Genomic DNA, 17,630 nt, shown 5'->3' on the forward strand with positions numbered 1-17,630 from the left:
CCACAAATCTATCTAAATTGTTTCATGATTGTCAGATTTCACATCCAGTCATAAAAATGTAGTTTTTTTTTTTTGTTTTTTTTTAGGCTAAAGTGACTGCCAACAATGACAAGAACAGAACCTTCTCTGTCTACTATATTCCTAAAGTGACTGGTTTACACAAGGTAAGATATTGCTGGGACTCTGCATCCTCAGCTCTGATATATAGATAGTAAATTTTTTTTAATGCCAGTTTTGTTCTTTCAGGTTACTGTCCTTTTTGCTGGACAGCATATTGCAAAGAGCCCATTTGAGGTGACTGTGGACAAGTCTCACGGGGATGCTAGTAAAGTCACTGCACAAGGACCTGGTCTGGAGCCCTGCGGAAACATTGCAAACAAATCCACCTACTTTGAGATCTTCACTGCAGGTAAAATGCCTAGTTAGACTAGATAAACATTGCTTTTTCTTTTCTTGACTTGTGTGTCCTTTGAAGCCGCTGTAGGCGCAGCTCTGACCTGCTGCATATGGCACTTGGCTGCAATAGACTTCAGGATTAACAGCTCATCTATTAGGCGGCCTAATCTTGGGCATCTTTAAACCAGCTGTCTGCTTTAACAATCCATCTGAGCTCTCCACAATCGCTTCTGATTATGGGCTGTTTTCAAGAAGTCTGGGTGTGGAATTAGGTGGTGACTGTGTATTCTACAGCATGTCTAAGAACAGTTGTGACAATAGTGTTTTTTTGCACCACACTTCTTCCTATATATGCAGTTCCCATACTAAGACTTAAAATATTAATAAGACTATTTTGCTTTATTCCAGGTGCTGGTCTTGGAGAGGTAGAAGTGACCATTCAGGACCCAAATGGAAAGAAAGATACCTCAGAAGTGTTGCTGGAGGATAAGGGCAGCAGCACGTACCGTTGCACCTACAAACCCACCTTGGAAGGAGTCTATACCATTTATATTACATTTGGGGGAGTCCAGATTCCAAAAAGCCCCTACACAGTTACGATTGGCCAAGGTGAGACTTTCTGCAGGTCTGACATGGGGTCTAGCCATTTAATGCTCTCTACACACAAGCCCTGTGGCTCCATTGTTCTGGTTCCTATATTAGAGGTCAAGCATTTTACATTAGCTGGCTGAGGGGAAAAAAATCACTAAATGGGGGTTGTTTCACCTTTTATAATTAAGGTGATCATCTGATTTCTCTGGGTTGTGCTCCTGGTACCCTAGACAAACACTTTATTTTTGTTAGGGGAAGCCAAGGCTGGGTGATTATAATAAAAGTTGGGTAGTCTCCGAGATCAGGAGAACACTCCTGATAATCATACGCCCTAGTAAACCAATTTAATCCACATAAAGATCCAGAATCCCTAGTGTTTAAGTGAGGATTTATATGTAGGTAATTTCTATTACATTGCTGATAGAAGAATGGCAAGGATACATTTTTTTTTTAGGAATGAGCAGTCTGCCTCTGCCTGGTTATCCCATACATGCAGGCATCGCTGCTAGATCTAATCTCAGCAAAAAAGAAGCAAGACAAAAATATATCTCATACCCTACCATAATTATATATAAATGTAAAGCAAAGTTGCATAATAAATATAGGGTACTTAGTGAACTATTTTTGATCAAAAAAAGTATACAAGCCGTCCCACCAGCGACAAGGTGACCCTAAATTGGGACGGTACCTATACTGCCTATATTAAAAACCTTACTGTATATCAAAGTTGAAGTAATGCATATAAAAGGGTAGACAAATAGGACCGGGTCCCAACTCCAGACCACCTAGGCCCGTGGTAAGCTACATATATACCAATCAGCTCAACAAAGGGCATGCCACACCCTTAAATTGCACAGAATGCAAACAAGTCAAAAAACCAGACAATGTGAACTGAGGTCTAAGATGGCAGACATACAAGAAACAGAGGCATGTTCACACTAGATCTAATCTCACACTACCCCATTAGTACTGGAATCCCACATGCAGTTTGAGCCAAAACCAGAAGGGAGTCCAGCTGGATTGAGATGTAGAATCTTCCCCATATACTTTTCTGGGATTTGTTTCCTAAAACTATATAGAGAAGAAAAGCCATAAAAACTGCATGCGATTCCAGTTCTAAATTTTTTTTTGTGCTGTGTACAATGGCCACTTAATGGACAGACTTGTTCATCAACTGCAAAATTTGGGCTTGGTTTCTGCAGCCGGCACAGCTTTTTTTTTCTTTCTTTTTTTTTGCAGAAATTTCTGCTTGAAATCTGCCAGATAAAACTCTCATCCTAACAATTAGTAGACCTGTTAAGGCGGCGTTATGTTCTGCATGGCTGACTTCACACGTCTGAGATTAGCCAATCCTAATCCAGGCCATGATGTCTAGACCGGCTGCTGGTCTCCTGACCTGAAATCAACAGCTGCATGGGTAGATGAGGCAACATTCAGGTCAAAAGACCCATGGCCAGTCCCCACGCTGCTCTGCTTGAATCCTGAATGTCGGACGCATGAACCGGTCTAAAAAAAACTATACATTAAATTTTTTTTCTCTCATATATGGTCTTGTCCTGCTACAGTTATTTGTTCTGGTACCTGCCACATTTCTGTTTTATAAGTGTGAAATGTACATTCAGTCTTGTGACCTCTTATACTAAACAGATTTTCAATGGCATAAAACTGCCTCCATCCTGTCCTCCTGCACCTTGGGCCTCATTCAGACGTCAGTGATTTCTCGTACACAAAGCTTTCTGCATTTTCAGCAGCATTTGATTGAGGTCATCAGTTTAGTTTTTTTTTTCCTGGGTGACCCAAAAAAATCTGATAAAAGCTTAAGAAACCTCCAACAGTCCATGAAAAACAGACGGCACACAGATGCTGTTTTATTTATTTATTTTTTTTTTAACTGCATTGGATCCAAAAATCAGACATGTCATGTAATTTTATGCATGCCACTTCAGCAAAAATACAAACCTGTGAACAGTCCCATGTACCAACCATAGCCTGAATTCTATACGTAAAATACATGGCTTGAACTTTTTTGAGAAACTGACATCTGAAGGAGCCCCAAGTCGTAGTTCATTCACTGGCAAGCACCTTGTATTTAAAGCTGTTGCAATCCTCTTCTATTGGTACCAGGCTCGGTGCCCCCTTTACCCTGAGCCTGGTGACTTCTGACTTCAGACTTCATTTTCTTTCCTTCTCTTTCCCTCATGCCTTCATCTGGGGAAGGTGGTCAGACTGCTGGATCTCTCCTGTCTCTTGCTACGTCGTCCTCTCTGCTAGTTTGGGGGACGTGAAAGATTTACGGTATATCTGCATGCAGTGTGCTGGGGTTGTGTGGTAAACGGATCATTTTTATTTTTTTTTTTAACTGATTTACACGATTTTAATAAGTTGTAGCCACATTCTGTACAAATTGTAACCCTAATATATTGTGGCGTAATTATTTCATGCAAGTAAAAAATGTGTTTGGTGTATGTGTAATTTTTTAAAACTTTTTTTTATAAGGTTTTCTATAATGAAATGTCGTCTTCTTCTTCTGATGTAGCTTCAAATCCTACCGCCTGTCGTGCTGTGGGCCGCGGCTTGCAGCCAAAGGGGGTGCGTGTAAAGGAGACTGCTGACTTCAAGGTCTACACCAAAGGAGCCGGAAGTGGAGAACTCAAAGTTATAGTCAAGGGACCAAGTGAGTAAGATGTTGGGACACATGCCTGCCTGTTTTTTTTTTTTTTTTTTTTTTCCTATGCTGAAGTTCCTAATCTGTACGTGTAAAACAATGTCTCCAGGGACTGTATAGAAATGAGGCTTACATCTGGTAAGATGCCCTCTCCTGGCTGGTTGCTGGAATACCATGCAGCCCTTTTTAATCCCTTAGTTCTGCAGTCTCCTTTATGGCAGCTTAGGTCCATGTTAGGGCCTCTATTGGTTGTCTTGTCAAGAATTCTTTGGTCTTAACAGCCTGCAGCATTTAGCTGTGACCCTTCACAAATTCCAAGTTTCTGTAATTGGCTGCTGCCTAAGGGCTCCCATGAGAGGAACCCTTCCCATTCCTCTGCTGGCCTCTTTGAGCTTCTGATGGGAACTTTTTTTTTCTTTTTTTTTTCTCAATGTGAATCTGTTACCAGGGTTCTGCTCTCCAATCAGAGGGCAGCATAAAATGGGGACAGATATCCTGATTCTAGTACTTGCTCTTACTGGGCTCCTAGCTGTAGTTTTGACAACTGCTCTTCTAGTCCTCTGCGATTCGCTCTGTCTAACCCTGCCCACACCACTGACCACTTTCTGATTGGCCACTTTCTTCACATGCGGTGCAATTGGTGGAGGGGGGCGGGTTTTAAACAAAGTAAATGATCAAAACTACAGGAAGGAGCCGAATAGGTGACTGATGGAATATTAGTATCTGCCCCTGCTGTATGATCCTCTCAAAGCGACAAACCTGGTAAAAGGATGCAAGCTGGAACGAACGTTAAAGCTTTCTCAAGCTGGTAAAATAAAGTATATGCCCAGGTTTCATGTGGAAGGCATTTAAGAGGCTGTGTGCTGCCATTAATTCATGTGGCACAATATTGATGATTCTGCACTATGTAAATTTTGACTATCCTAACTAAGCCTTGCAGTTAATTACATGAATCCTGGAGAGTTGTCTACGCTTTACAATCATATCCACATTTTTATTGTTCACACCTGATTATTTAGCACCAACTAACTTTTCCAAATGTCTTTTTTAATGTTCTTTACAGAGGGAACTGAGGAACGTGTTAAACAGAAGGACTTGGGAGATGGCGTCTACTATTTTGAATACTATCCAACCACTCCTGGAAACTACATAGTGACCATTACATGGGGAGGACAGAACATCCCAAGGAGGTTAGTAATGTGCATGTTCACACAACTGTTCTGCAGATCTATACTTGCTGGTAGAGCAAATTACATTTTATTTGGATTTTAATACTTTTCTTTTATCCTTAGTCCATTTGAGGTTAAGGTCGGCACAGAATGTGGCCATCAGAAGGTACGAGCGTGGGGACCCGGATTGGAAGGAGGCGTTGTTGGAAAGTCAGCTGACTTTGTAGTTGAAGCGATTGGGGATGATGTGGGCACTCTAGGTAAGTCACAATTCGAGGAATCTGTAATCTTTTTGCCGTAAATATAAACATGCAAATAAACTTCTTAATATCAGATCTGCTTTCTCCACCTGGACTGATCATTTATTCTCAATTCACTTGTAAAATCTGTCTTCATTGAGCCGATATTCTCATTACTGAGATGGGAGATAACAGTTGGTGGTGTTAATGTCCTATGGATTCACACAATTGACCTTTTAGGAAAACTTACAATGTCATCTCCTGTTTCAGTAATGGGGAAAATTTGTCTTCAGTGAATATATATATATTTTACAAGTGAAAGATCAAGAGGAGAAAAAAGCAGATTTCGCTGATAAGATGCTTTAAAAAGTTTGTGTCTACATTTAGCTATAGTGGCCATTGTTTAATTTATCTCAAACTCCTCTGCCTCGCTTCTCAGCCTCCCTGACAGTCTTGTTGATCTACTACAGACCAGTAGTTTATCACTTTTCCTGCATTGTGTTTTTTTTTTTTTTTTTTTTTTTTCAACAATCCGTTTTTAACCACAAGCTCTCAGCAATCGCACTCCCCACATTTCATTTAATGCCTGATCTTATGTCTTTTCTGCAGGATTTTCTGTAGAAGGGCCTTCACAAGCCAAGATTGAGTGTGACGATAAAGGAGACGGGTCTTGTGATGTGCGATACTGGCCCCTGGAAGCTGGAGAATATGCTGTACATGTGTTATGTAACAATGAAGATATCAAGCGGAGTCCATTCATGGCAGAAATCAAAGCAGCCCCCAAAGATTTCTATCCAGAGAAGGTAAGAACGTTGTAACTGGCCTTACCAACATGGCAAAGTCCATTACATTTGGAGGAATAGTTGTGACCTCTGAGTGTAAATGTTTTATCTTCCTGAAGGTGAAGGCATATGGCCCTGGTCTGGAGAAGTCTGGACTGTCCATCAATAAACCAGCAGAGTTCACAGTGGATGCCAAACAAGGAGGGAAGGCTCCCCTTAAAGTGTCTGTGCAGGTAAGAAGTTTTCGTAACTTTGGAAGCATTCACCCACCTGCAGATCTTCTTTTATAACTCTGGATATTTTTTTTTTTTTAGGATTCAGAAGGAAACCCTGTGGACGTTACCACTAAGGATAATGGTAATGGCACCTACAGCTGCAGCTATTTACCAAAGAAGCCATTGAAGCACACTGCAATGATATCCTGGGGTGGAGTGAACATTCCTAATAGTCCTTTCAGGGTATGTGTACTACAAAACCCATCTAATGGTGATCTGAAGTCAGGTAGTAGTCTGAATAACAAAATAAATCCTTTCATTTTAGATGACTATTGGTGCTGGCAGCCACCCCAACAAGGTTAAAGTATATGGACCTGGTGTTGCTAAGACTGGCTTGAAAGCTCATGAACCTACATATTTTACTGTGGATTGTACAGAAGCTGGACAAGGTGAGCAAAATAAAATGCATGCTGTTTCCTGTACCCCCCCCCCCCCTTTGTGTCTTTGCAGCCTCAATGACACTGATAAGAGGGTCTTGTGACAAGTGGTGAAAAATTCATTCACAAAATGTCATTCTGGGCCGGTTTCCTTCTCCAGCTATGTCATCTACCATGTTCTGCCAAGACTGGAGTTAGTGATTGACTGTCCCGTACTAATCTTTCCTTAGGGGATGTCAGCATTGGAATCAAATGTGCTCCTGGAGTTGTGGGTCCAGCTGAAGCAGATATCGACTTTGACATCATCCGCAATGATAACGACACATTCACAGTGAAATACACCCCACCGGGGGCTGGAAGCTACACAATCATGGTTCTGTTTGCTGGCCAGGTACTAGTCAGACGTGCTGTCAACTGTACTTTACTTTCAGGCATCTGGTTCTGGACTGAATCTTGCTTTTTAACATATTCTTAAAAATTGCGTTTTCATTGACACAAGCCAGATTAGCTTACTTCCTACAAATACTGCATTTTTATTTTTATTTTTTATAAAGAACGTCCAAAGAAAATGGGTATTGGGTCAAAAAACTGAGCCCCACTACATTTTAAGGATTTAAGGGGTTGTCCAGTCTTACAGATGACCTATTCCTGGGATTAAATCATCAGTAACTAATGAAGGGGGGTCCGACAACCCTACCAGTCACTGGGTATCAGCTCTAGCGGACAGATGGCATTAACAGCACCACTCCATTTAATGTGTGCCAGTAGCGTCCAGTTCAGATAATCTGCAGTTAGCAGCAGCTGCTACACATTGAGCGCAGCCATGCTGTTCAGATTATCTAAAGGTTTACATCTGGCCAAAGCTATAACAGATGAGCAGTGGTGTCTGATGCCCACTGATATTGATGACCCATCTTATGGATAGTTCATCAATCTATGACCAGACAACACACAAGATAAACTATCAACATGGCTTCTCCCAGGATTGTGCCGGAGATGGGTAATCTAGTATACCTATAGAACATGGGCAGTCACTTGTAAAATATCTTTCATTAACTTCCTTTTGGCTACAATGGCCAAGATTATTTTAACACCAGAAAAACTTATTTCATGCCTTATCTGTCATTTCTTAAGGCCACACCAATGAGCCCCATCCGTATTAAGGTTGACCCATCTCATGATGCCAGTAAAGTGAAGGCTGAAGGGCCAGGACTGAACAAGAGTGGTAAGTCATAGTAGTAGGAACTTGAGTAGTCAGTCCTAGAGGGGCTATCGCAAACTTTCAAACTTTTTTTTTTTTTTTTTTTTTTTCTTTAGGTGTAGAAATTGGCAAACCCACTCATTTCACAGTCAACACCAAAGCAGCTGGCAAAGCAAAACTAGATGTGAACTTTACAGGGCCGGCCAAAGGAGATGCTGTGAAGGACTTTGAAGTCATTGATAACGCTGACAACTCCTATACTGTCAAATACACCCCAGTTCAGCAGGTAAAACTTCAGAAGGTTTATGGATGTCAAGTTTGCCCATTTTGTTGCCAGGTGTATATCAAGTCATTTTTTATATCTTTGCTTTTTCAGGGTAATATTGGTGTAAATGTGACCTACGGAGGAGACCATATTCCCAAGAGCCCGTTCCCTGTTAATATTGGTCAAACTCTGGACCTCAGCAAGATTAAAGTTGCAGGACTTGGTGACAGTATGTATTGTAGACAACTGAACGTGGCAATGTCCTGTTTTTATACAAAGTATATACACTAAAGCCAAAATTGACCTACATGTTAACTGCTATTGTAAATGTACTCCATTAAATTTATCCAAAAAGTGAAGTCCCTTTGGTATAGATGTCTTTTTGTAATGCAAGAACTATTCCTTTTCAGTTGATGTGTTTGGCTGGTTGTTGGTACATTGCATGTACTAAACATTTTTTTTTTATGTTTTGTCTTCAGAGGTGGAAGTTGGAAAAGACCAGGAGTTTACAGTGAAATCTAAAGGTGCTGGAGGACAAGGCAAAGTGGCTTCAAAAATTACAGGCCCGTCCAACAAATCTGTTCCATGCAAAGTCGAACCGGGCTTGAGTCCAGATAATAGTACTGTTAAGTTCATACCTCGGGAAGAAGGACCTTATGAAGTGGAGGTTACATATGATGGAGTCCCAGTACCTGGTAGTCCTTTCCCTGTTGAAGCTGTTCCACCAACTAATCCTTCAAAGGTAAGTACTTAAAGAGGTTGTCTGGCACAATTTGATCATTAGTTATACATGAGTGTTTAAGGTCAAAATTCATTGAATTGGAAAGCTTCTTTTAAAAGTAATTGTTCTACTTAGCTTAACTAATTCATGATTTGTTTTGTAGGTTAAGGCTCATGGGCCTGGACTTAAAGGAGGCAGTGTGGGTTCTTCTGCCCCGTTCACCATTGATACCAAAGGCGCTGGCCAAGGAGGCCTCGGCTTGACTGTTGAAGGTCCATGTGAAGCAAAGATCGAGTGTCTGGACAACGGCGATGGAACCTGCTCTGTATCCTACTTGCCCACAGAACCCGGTGACTACAACATCAATATTCTTTTTGCCGACACCCATATACCTGGTTCTCCATTCAAGGCGAAGATTGAACCTTCCTTTGACCCAACCAAGGTGACTTGTTCTGGCCCTGGCTTGGAACATGCTCAGGTTGGAGAAGCTGGCAAATTCAATGTAGACTGTTCTAATGCTGGCAACGCAGAGTTGACTATTGAAATTATATCGGACACTGGCATGCAGGCGGAGGTACATATCCAAGACAATGGGGACGGAACGTATACTATTACATACATTCCACTTTACCCTGGAATTTACACCATAACTATCAAATATGGCGGCCAAATGGTGCCCAACTTCCCCAGCAAACTGCAAGTGACTCCAGCGATTGATACATCTGGTGTTAAGGTGTTTGGACCTGGAGTGGAAGGAAAAGGTGCAGTAGCAAGCAATTTTATGTCTTTAGCATCTGTTAGGATGTGAATTTTACAATTGCTTTAATATTTTGCTTGCAGGAGTTTTCAGAGAAGCAACTACAGATTTCAATGTGGATGCCAGGGCCCTGTCCAAAAGTGGAGGGCCACATGTCAAGACCAGGGTGTCCAATCCTTCTGGCAATTTCACTGAAGCCTATGTACAGGATAATGGGGATGGCACATACAAAGTGGAGTATACTCCATATGAGCAAGGTGAGGGATTATGTTTATCATTATTTTTATAGATGGTCCTGTATGGCATTTGCTTAGTATAAATCATTTTATTGGTGTTTTCTGTCTTTGTAGGTGTTCACTCTGTAGATGTGTCCTACAACGGAAGCCCTGTACCCAAGAGTCCATTCAGGGTTCCTGTGACAGAAGGTTGTGACCCAAGCAGAGTCCGAGTCCATGGTCCTGGTATCCAGAGTGGAACAACAAACATGCCCAACAAATTTACAGTGGAAACAAGGTGATTTTTTGCATCACACGTTCACTGTATGGTACAACGCTCAGTCTGACCAAAGTGGAGACTTAATATTATTTATGTTCTGTAGGGGTGCTGGTACAGGGGGTCTGGGATTGGCTGTTGAAGGCCCATCAGAGGCAAAGATGTCTTGCACAGATAATAAAGATGGCAGCTGCTCTGTGGAATATATCCCATACGAGCCTGGCACTTACAGCCTTAATGTCACATATGGTGGACACCAGGTTCCAGGTGAGTTTTTACTATTGTAATTGTGTTTTTAAGGCATTATGAACTTGGTAGTTAATAGTGTATTGCTAGGATATAACTTTAAGACCCTTCACCAGTTGTAGCATATTAAACTTGTCAGTTCATGAAGTGCTGCAGAGTGGAACACAACGTAGTTTTAGTCTTAATCATTTGTTGTAGAGATATTGGTTTGTTAAGATTAAATTATAATAAGCCCAATGGGACTACTGGAGACTTGTCTCTGGGGGTCTAATTTCCCCCTGCATCATGTTGACCAAGCCGAAGCAGGTGTCGTCATACAAGGGGAATAAAAGGACATTCCCCCAAAAGGTAAACCCTGTCTTTCATGAGCTGTAATGAGACAGCCCTGCTCTCTGCAGCTTTGTATAGTACATCAAAGCAGAGTGGGATTACAAACACCTCCAGCTTTCATCTCCTAGTAGTCAGTGTGGGAGGAGTGAGATACAAAAAATGGCATGTTCTAGCAATTATTCTGCCTGTAATACCCCTTTAATTGCTCTTTTAGGTAAAATAGATCACATATGATATGAGGTTTTCTTCAGTCCTGTTTGACTCCTAAGATTGTCTTGTAGAAGTCTTGAAAAATATTAATTTAAAATTGAAAGGAGACCAGATGAGATGAAGGCACTAACTCTAATACTTCTGATGCTGCAGGCAGTCCCTTCAAGGTTCCTGTTACTGATGTCATTGACAGCAGCAAGGTGAAGTGTTCGGGTCCAGGACTGAGCCCAGGACTTGTAAGGGCAAATGTTCCCCAATCCTTCAGTGTAGACACTAGTAAAGCTGGCGTTGCCCCACTGCAAGTGAAGGTTCAAGGCCCTAAAGGTAAAGCGCTGAAACCATTTATATGTAAACGCTGTTTTAGGTTATATATTCTACTTTCAGTTTGGTTGGAATTTTAACGTGCCTGTATGTGTTTTTATTTTGCTTTTAGGGATTGTCGAACCAGTGGAGATTGTTGACAATGGAGATGGAGTTCAGAGCGTTAACTATGTGCCTAGCCGTGAGGGACCATACAACATTGCGGTTCTGTATGGAGATGAAGAAGTGCCACGCAGGTTGGTTCACAGTAACTCCATATTGCAGATTGCTTTACTGTGTTTGTCAGTTTATGCTGGAAGAATATTTAATATCCCTATATTTCTCTGCAGTCCATTCAAAGTAAAGGTTCTGCCCACTCACGATGCCAGTAAGGTAAAGGCTAGTGGCCCAGGATTGAACACAACAGGCGTCCCTGCCAGCCTACCTGTGGAGTTCACGATTGATGCCAAGGATGCTGGAGAGGGGCTTCTTGCTGTTCAGATAACAGTAAGTGTTGTAAATTGTAGAGACATTCCCTACATGTTAAAGTAATGAGTATGTACAGTACCTATCGTATGCACCGAAAGACAAAAGATGACATTTAGCAATAAGTCTGGATGCACGTGCAAGGGTTAATCTGCACAAAACCCTGACCTTAACACACAAGTGCCTATGCACTGGAAAGGCTACTAAGTGATCATACACACTTTATGAATGTCATGCAAGGCTGGCTGACATCTGATTTTATTAGGAGATCTTGAGGGCAGAGATCAGGGATATTAGATTTCAATACACCTAATCCTTTTGTTCTTAAAGGGAATCGGTCAGCAGGTTTTTGCTATGTAATCGGAGAGCATGATGTAGGGGCAGAGAGACTGTATTGAAGCTATAGCGAGAGACATTGCTCAAATCAGTGTTTTTTATCAGCCAGAGATTATCACTGCAGGACTAAATTCCACATGCCTGGTAGTCCAGCTAATTTGTGTAACCCTGCCCCAAGCCCTGATTGGCAGCTTTCTGAGTACACTTTACATGGGCAGCAAGTTACCAATCAGTGGTGTGTGCGGGTTTATACACAGCTCAGCATTATGACCACTGCTACAGCAGAGAAAACAGTATCAAGCAGCCCAGTAAGTGACACATAGCTGGAATTAGGGTCTCTGGTAGCAAAAAATGATGTGACTGTTCTAGTAGCTAATCATTAAAGCCTGCTAAATCCCTAATTTCAGGATCCTGAAGGCAAACCCAAGAAGGCCACTATCCGTGACAACCAAGATGGAACCTATACGGTTTCCTACGTGCCCGATATGACTGGGCGCTACACTATTCTCATCAAATATGGCGGTGATGAGATCCCATATTCACCTTACCGCATCCGTGCTGTACCGACAGGCGATGCCAGCAAATGCACAGTGACAGGTGAGACTCGTGGGTTGCTTGGTTGGAGAAGGTATTCCACAGGCACATTCATTTACTTTGTGTCCTTACTTTAAAAACCAGTGAAGTCTGGAATAAAGCAGCGTGTATAGTTGGCCGAGATGACACTGCACTGAATTAAATGATGCAGTTGTCACAGGACTTTGCGGTGCTGGTGCCAATGTGCTGTCGATCTAGGTCAGACTTGTGTACACAGCCTGGCGTAGTGCCGGGTAGAGCGTGGAATGCCTCTAGGACTCGTCCCGTTGCTCTCCTCACTGCTTCTTACGTACACATTTCTTAGCTCTGCACACTGTATATGGCATAACATGTCAAGATGTGAAATGTATCTCTGCTGATGTGTAATTTTGTTATGCACCTTACCCTCACATTGTCACCTTGTCTCACGTTGCCTTTCCTTGCTCTTTGCCCTTTCACCTCAGTGTCAATTGGAGGTCACGGGCTAGGTAAGCCGCTTGCTAGTCTTGACTAAAATTTTACTCTCCCCGTTGAGTCGATATTAACTTTCTGATCCTTATGGCAGTCAGTCTGGACATTCACAGCTGTTACAAGGTGTTATTCTGGGTATAGGTCAGCATGCCAAAAGCCATTTCCCTTGAAATTTCCATGGATCGGTTAGAAAGGCAGCTTTACAGAAGTTGCTCATTCTGTGGGTGGGTGGTCCTACAGTGATTACCAGCCTTTCTTGTACACTTGCCTAGCTGTAGTGTTTTTTTTTTTTTTTTCTTTCTCCTTCCCCCATTTCCTTATTCAATGCACCAACCTAAATCCTATAGATTACCAATGATGGTTGCATTCTCTTTTGGCTTCAAATGTAACAGCTGTGAATAGGCCAAACATCCGTACGGTTGGGAAGGTGGCTTTTCTTGTAGGCATGATGCGCTTCTTCTATATAACTGCAATTGTCATTGCCTACCAACGTGCCCTAATTTAGTCTTTGGTTTGGCTCTTTCTGACATCTTTTTAGTAGTGTCTTAAAAAAAAAAAAAAAAAAAAAAAAAAACTGGTCTAACCGCATTTCGGTGGTGGTATGTCTGGACCTCAGACTTCATCGTTTTGGATATGCTATACGGCAGGGTTGTGGAGTGTGGTATGGTGAGCCGGATTACACGTCTATACAGTCTGACAATAGACTTTTAAACTGATGCTCAAGTATGACATTGACAAAACGTGGAACCTGCTGAAAACTTCACCTTTAAGGCTCATCATTGATCACGTCTAGCTGGCAAAGCATGCTTATGTATGGTGGAAGTTTTTAATATACTGGCAAGCTTCCATATTGGCCTTGAGCCTGTGCCTTTAATTACTACAAGACAAACATCTGCCATAAATGGGTGGAGGCCATTGTTTTAGGATGGAAATAACAGGCCGGATTCTGTACAGGCCAATGTATGGGGGTCATGTACTCTAAAAAGCTGCTAGGATCAGACCACACTCCCAACACTGAAGGGTAGGACTTGACTTAGGGTGGGGGTTCCTTACTGCATGTTTTTCTCTTCTGATTTGCTACTTGCATGCCTGCTTTGTACGGCTCCTCAATCTTTGACCCTGTAACTGTAGCTCTAATTTCACTTTGCTCTGCACCCTCTTTCACCCTCTCCTGCTCTTTTATGTTCTGTTCTTTGGGAAGTCACTCACTCAGGAAATTGTAACTGCTCAAATCCACAGATCACCAATTCTGGAGGGAACGTTGATCCTGTCACGTTACCAAAAACTCACAATACACTGTATATTAAAGTTGCACAAACTACTCTGATTTATACTTTTTTTTTTTTTTACACTGTGGAATTGGACTCACTTTTGCCATTTGTGTCACATGCACATGAAGGACTTGGCCACATGGGACTGATTCAGAGGCAAAAAAAAAAAAAAAGCAATGTGGCATGAATTGATGTAATTCGGACTTTAAATCTGCAGCTTGTCTTGAGGGATTTCCTAATCTCCTCTACATTGCTGGTAACTCGAATACGCAGCAGGTTTTTCATGTGCAAATTTGCAGCGTAACAGACCCATGTAGACACAGCCATCCAACAAGAGATGACAAAACATTCACCGGACCCTGGTCCAGCAGCCACGTCTGTAGTCCATGGCCACCAGAGCATATGACCACCTTCCTAACTGTATAATCTCCGACACCTCTTCTGATTTAGGCTTGGCACAAAGTTGTCATTGTGGCAACGCATGATGTTGTATCGGGCACCAGTCGGAGGCCCTGGGGATGCTGCAGGTAGGAGGTTCGCAGGGCTTTGGGTCAGCAGCCATGGTCTACTGGATCAGTATCCTGCAAGTGTTTTTGCTCCTCCACTCTCAACAGGTGTTGGGAGCTTTAGCATTTTCATTGCTGACCTCCACCATTAGGATTTTGGACCACTGGTGTTTAGGGTTTTAATTTTGTGAGCACAAACCATTTGGTTTGTTTTCACGTTAGTAGGTCCTTAAAGTTTTAACAGATCTGTCCACCTTTGAAGGTGTCCACTTAGTGGTAGAGGGAGGTAACTAGTATGACAAAAAAAAAAAATCCAAACTTGTCACTTCCCCTGTAAAAAGTGCTGGACATAAGCAGAAGATGATGCATTTTTGTGAGGCTGAATCTCTCACAATTTTTTTTTATCTTGAGCATAAAATTTCCTGAGAACTGAGCCTTCTTGTAGAACAGAAGGGATCTGGCTGTGAATGTTAGTTTTTAGGTGTTTTTTTTTTTTTTTTTTTTTTTAATATATATATCTGCAACTTCTTAGTGGTGGTGCATGGAAGTAGCTAAAAATAAAGTAAAACTCTTCTCCTCCTCACAATGTACCTTCCCACATCCTGGTTCTGCACAGGTGCTGGCATCGGACCCACTATCCAGATTGGTGAAGAGACTGTAATAACAGTTGATGCCAAGGCGGCCGGCAAGGGTAAAGTGACGTGTACTGTGTGCACACCAGATGGCACAGAAGTGGATGTAGATGTTGTAGAAAATGAAGATGGTACTTTTGATATCTTCTACACTGCCCCTCAACCTGGCAAATATGTCATTTGTGTGCGTTTCGGTGGGGAGCACATCCCGAACAGCCCCTTCCAAGTTACAGTAAGTATGGAGTAAATGCATTTCTTGCACTTTAAGATATAAATTCTTAAGTTTTGGAAATAAAAAATGTTTTAATATGTAAATGAGAAATTTAAACCTGAAAGGGGTTTTTCCTATGATCATTCTTCAGTAGTTCACCGATCCCCAGCCTTCAGTTTTTGTGGGGAGGTGCGCTCCTGATTAACATTTTAAAGTGGCATCATTGGCCCCTACTTTTTCTGATTCTCCAAGCAGGAACAGCGCTACCTCTGCAGCATCGGAAGATCTGCTCCTCTTCAGAGCAGCACTTACCAGCTGTATAACAAAGAGCTTGTAAGCGCTGTACTCCTTAAAATTGTAACACTTTACAGTAAATCAATAAGACAATACAATATTTTTTTAAAAAATGATCTGGTGCCCTGCTCATGATAAACGCCCTATTGGGGCATATTGGAGTTTTGTTTCTGAAATATTCAAGCATAATGGATCCGACTTTAAAGCATTGGAATATAATGCAGATGGTAAATTTAACACACAAAATATACAAGTCCTCAAAATATTTAGTCTAAAGAGTCCCTTCCCACATGTTTTGATGAATTTTTAGTTGTAGTATGTGACTAATGTGTTTTTACACCTCCAACGCAGGCTCTGGACGGCGAGCAAATGATGCCTCAGCAGATGGCTCAGCAGCAGTTAGCCCCACCTTACGCATACCCGGGCATGCAGCAACCCTGGGTACCCTGTCTTTTAACAGTAACTGTGTTATTCATGGAGGGGGAAAAAACATCCTGGAACACTATGGGACAGGGAAGAAATTTTGGAATTTGAAACGCTCTCCAAATCTTGCTCGTAGCTCAAGCACCCAGTCTTTTTTTATTAGTTGTAACACAATTGTTTTTTTTGGAGGCTGCCGTGTAATTGCAAATGGGGTTGCATAGGCATAACTTGTTTGTCCTTGTAGGTTTAGCGCTTTGCTTGCATGTGTGGGTTTTGCATGTGCCATCAGCACTCACATTGCCTTCTGCAGTGCTCTGCTGGTATAGGGTCACTAGTGTGAATACCTTCTCTCTGCTTCTGCTGTGACAACACAAGACGAATTCCAAGGAAAGTTCCTTCCCTGTGTATATTGTTCCAGATATGGTCTTTTCCTCAGTCTCAACTGGGATAAAATTTTGGGAGGGGGTGGGTTATGGGGGTCGTATGGCTGGGCTCATACCTCTCCGCTTTATAAATTCCGGATGTCTGCCACATCTTCCCATTCTTACTACCAACATCTCATTAAGTCTGTCAGATTTCCAACCAGCCACCAAACGTCTGGTGGCAGGAAAGTGTTAACACTCTGCATCCATCCGTCCGTTTCATCCATATTTTTTTATTTTCCATGTGTTCAGAAATATGTAATGGTCTCTTGCAGAATTCATGTGTCCAGGTTTGCCAAGTTTTTGGATAAACTTACTGCAAAGACTTCATCATGCAATCATTCATAGGTTTTTGTGTTTTTTCCATGTTACATTTATTTCTAATCCTAAATTCCATTGTTCGTTCATCAATTTTTTACTTTTTTTTTTTTTTTCCCCTTCTCCTGAAATGTACCAAATGTACCCTATTTTACCCTGAAGGGGTGGACAAAGGGAGGCTCAACCTGCCATTGGTGATGTGATGGGTCCTACACCTAGTAATTGCAATTTACTGCTTCTGAATGGTATCCACAGTAAACAAGGCTGCGATGATAAATTGTTAACTTTCAACACTTTGTTGCGTTTAGAATTTTTTTTTTTTTTCTTCTACCTTGATGAACTTGCATTGGAGTTTTTGGTTAGTTTTGCCTCATCGACGCATGTCCCCTCCATTTATTTATGTGTATGTATAATTTTTTCCCTTTTCACGCGCTCATTAAATGTTCACTCGCGTATGAATCCTTCTGTTTAGGCTACAGATCGCCCTGTGATGGGAGTGAATGGACTGGATGTTGCAGGCTTGAGACCGTTTGACTTGGTCATTCCCTTCACTATCAAAAAAGGAGAGATCACAGGTATAAACATCTGTCATATCATTTTTTTTTTTTTTTTTTTTGGCTTCCTAACTTCATGAGTTTCATTCAATAAATTTGACTCTTCAATCTTTCTTT

At 41.7% G+C, this 17,630-nt stretch overlaps 1 protein-coding gene across 4 annotated transcripts in view; it reads left to right on the top strand.

Moving 5' to 3' along the window:
- Nucleotides 1-17,630, top strand: part of FLNA (filamin A) — a 96,828-nt gene that overhangs the window by 71,113 nt on the left and 8,085 nt on the right. Inside the window, exons 7-33 of one of the 4 annotated variants that reach the window (XM_073639860.1) lie at nt 87-164; nt 247-409; nt 805-1,005; nt 3,524-3,661; nt 4,716-4,842; nt 4,945-5,081; nt 5,670-5,863; nt 5,962-6,075; nt 6,157-6,300; nt 6,383-6,506; nt 6,725-6,885; nt 7,629-7,719; nt 7,812-7,981; nt 8,072-8,189; nt 8,440-8,702; nt 8,845-9,442; nt 9,522-9,695; nt 9,789-9,951; nt 10,037-10,197; nt 10,870-11,040; nt 11,150-11,273; nt 11,367-11,523; nt 12,246-12,435; nt 12,876-12,899; nt 15,276-15,523; nt 16,148-16,237; nt 17,432-17,534. In XM_073639860.1, coding sequence (XP_073495961.1) covers nt 87-164; nt 247-409; nt 805-1,005; nt 3,524-3,661; nt 4,716-4,842; nt 4,945-5,081; nt 5,670-5,863; nt 5,962-6,075; nt 6,157-6,300; nt 6,383-6,506; nt 6,725-6,885; nt 7,629-7,719; nt 7,812-7,981; nt 8,072-8,189; nt 8,440-8,702; nt 8,845-9,442; nt 9,522-9,695; nt 9,789-9,951; nt 10,037-10,197; nt 10,870-11,040; nt 11,150-11,273; nt 11,367-11,523; nt 12,246-12,435; nt 12,876-12,899; nt 15,276-15,523; nt 16,148-16,237; nt 17,432-17,534 — 4,426 coding nt within the window. The remainder of the gene's footprint in view (nt 1-86; nt 165-246; nt 410-804; nt 1,006-3,523; nt 3,662-4,715; nt 4,843-4,944; nt 5,082-5,669; nt 5,864-5,961; nt 6,076-6,156; nt 6,301-6,382; nt 6,507-6,724; nt 6,886-7,628; nt 7,720-7,811; nt 7,982-8,071; nt 8,190-8,439; nt 8,703-8,844; nt 9,443-9,521; nt 9,696-9,788; nt 9,952-10,036; nt 10,198-10,869; nt 11,041-11,149; nt 11,274-11,366; nt 11,524-12,245; nt 12,436-12,875; nt 12,900-15,275; nt 15,524-16,147; nt 16,238-17,431; nt 17,535-17,630) is intronic. The other 3 variants (XM_073639862.1, XM_073639861.1, XM_073639863.1) reach the window with 3 other exon arrangements.

This window comes from Phyllobates terribilis, unplaced genomic scaffold, assembly GCF_046119375.1.
Source record: "Phyllobates terribilis strain yellow unplaced genomic scaffold, ASM4611937v1 Scaffold_7__3_contigs__length_470593459, whole genome shotgun sequence".
Taxonomy (NCBI): Eukaryota; Metazoa; Chordata; class Amphibia; order Anura; family Dendrobatidae; genus Phyllobates; species Phyllobates terribilis.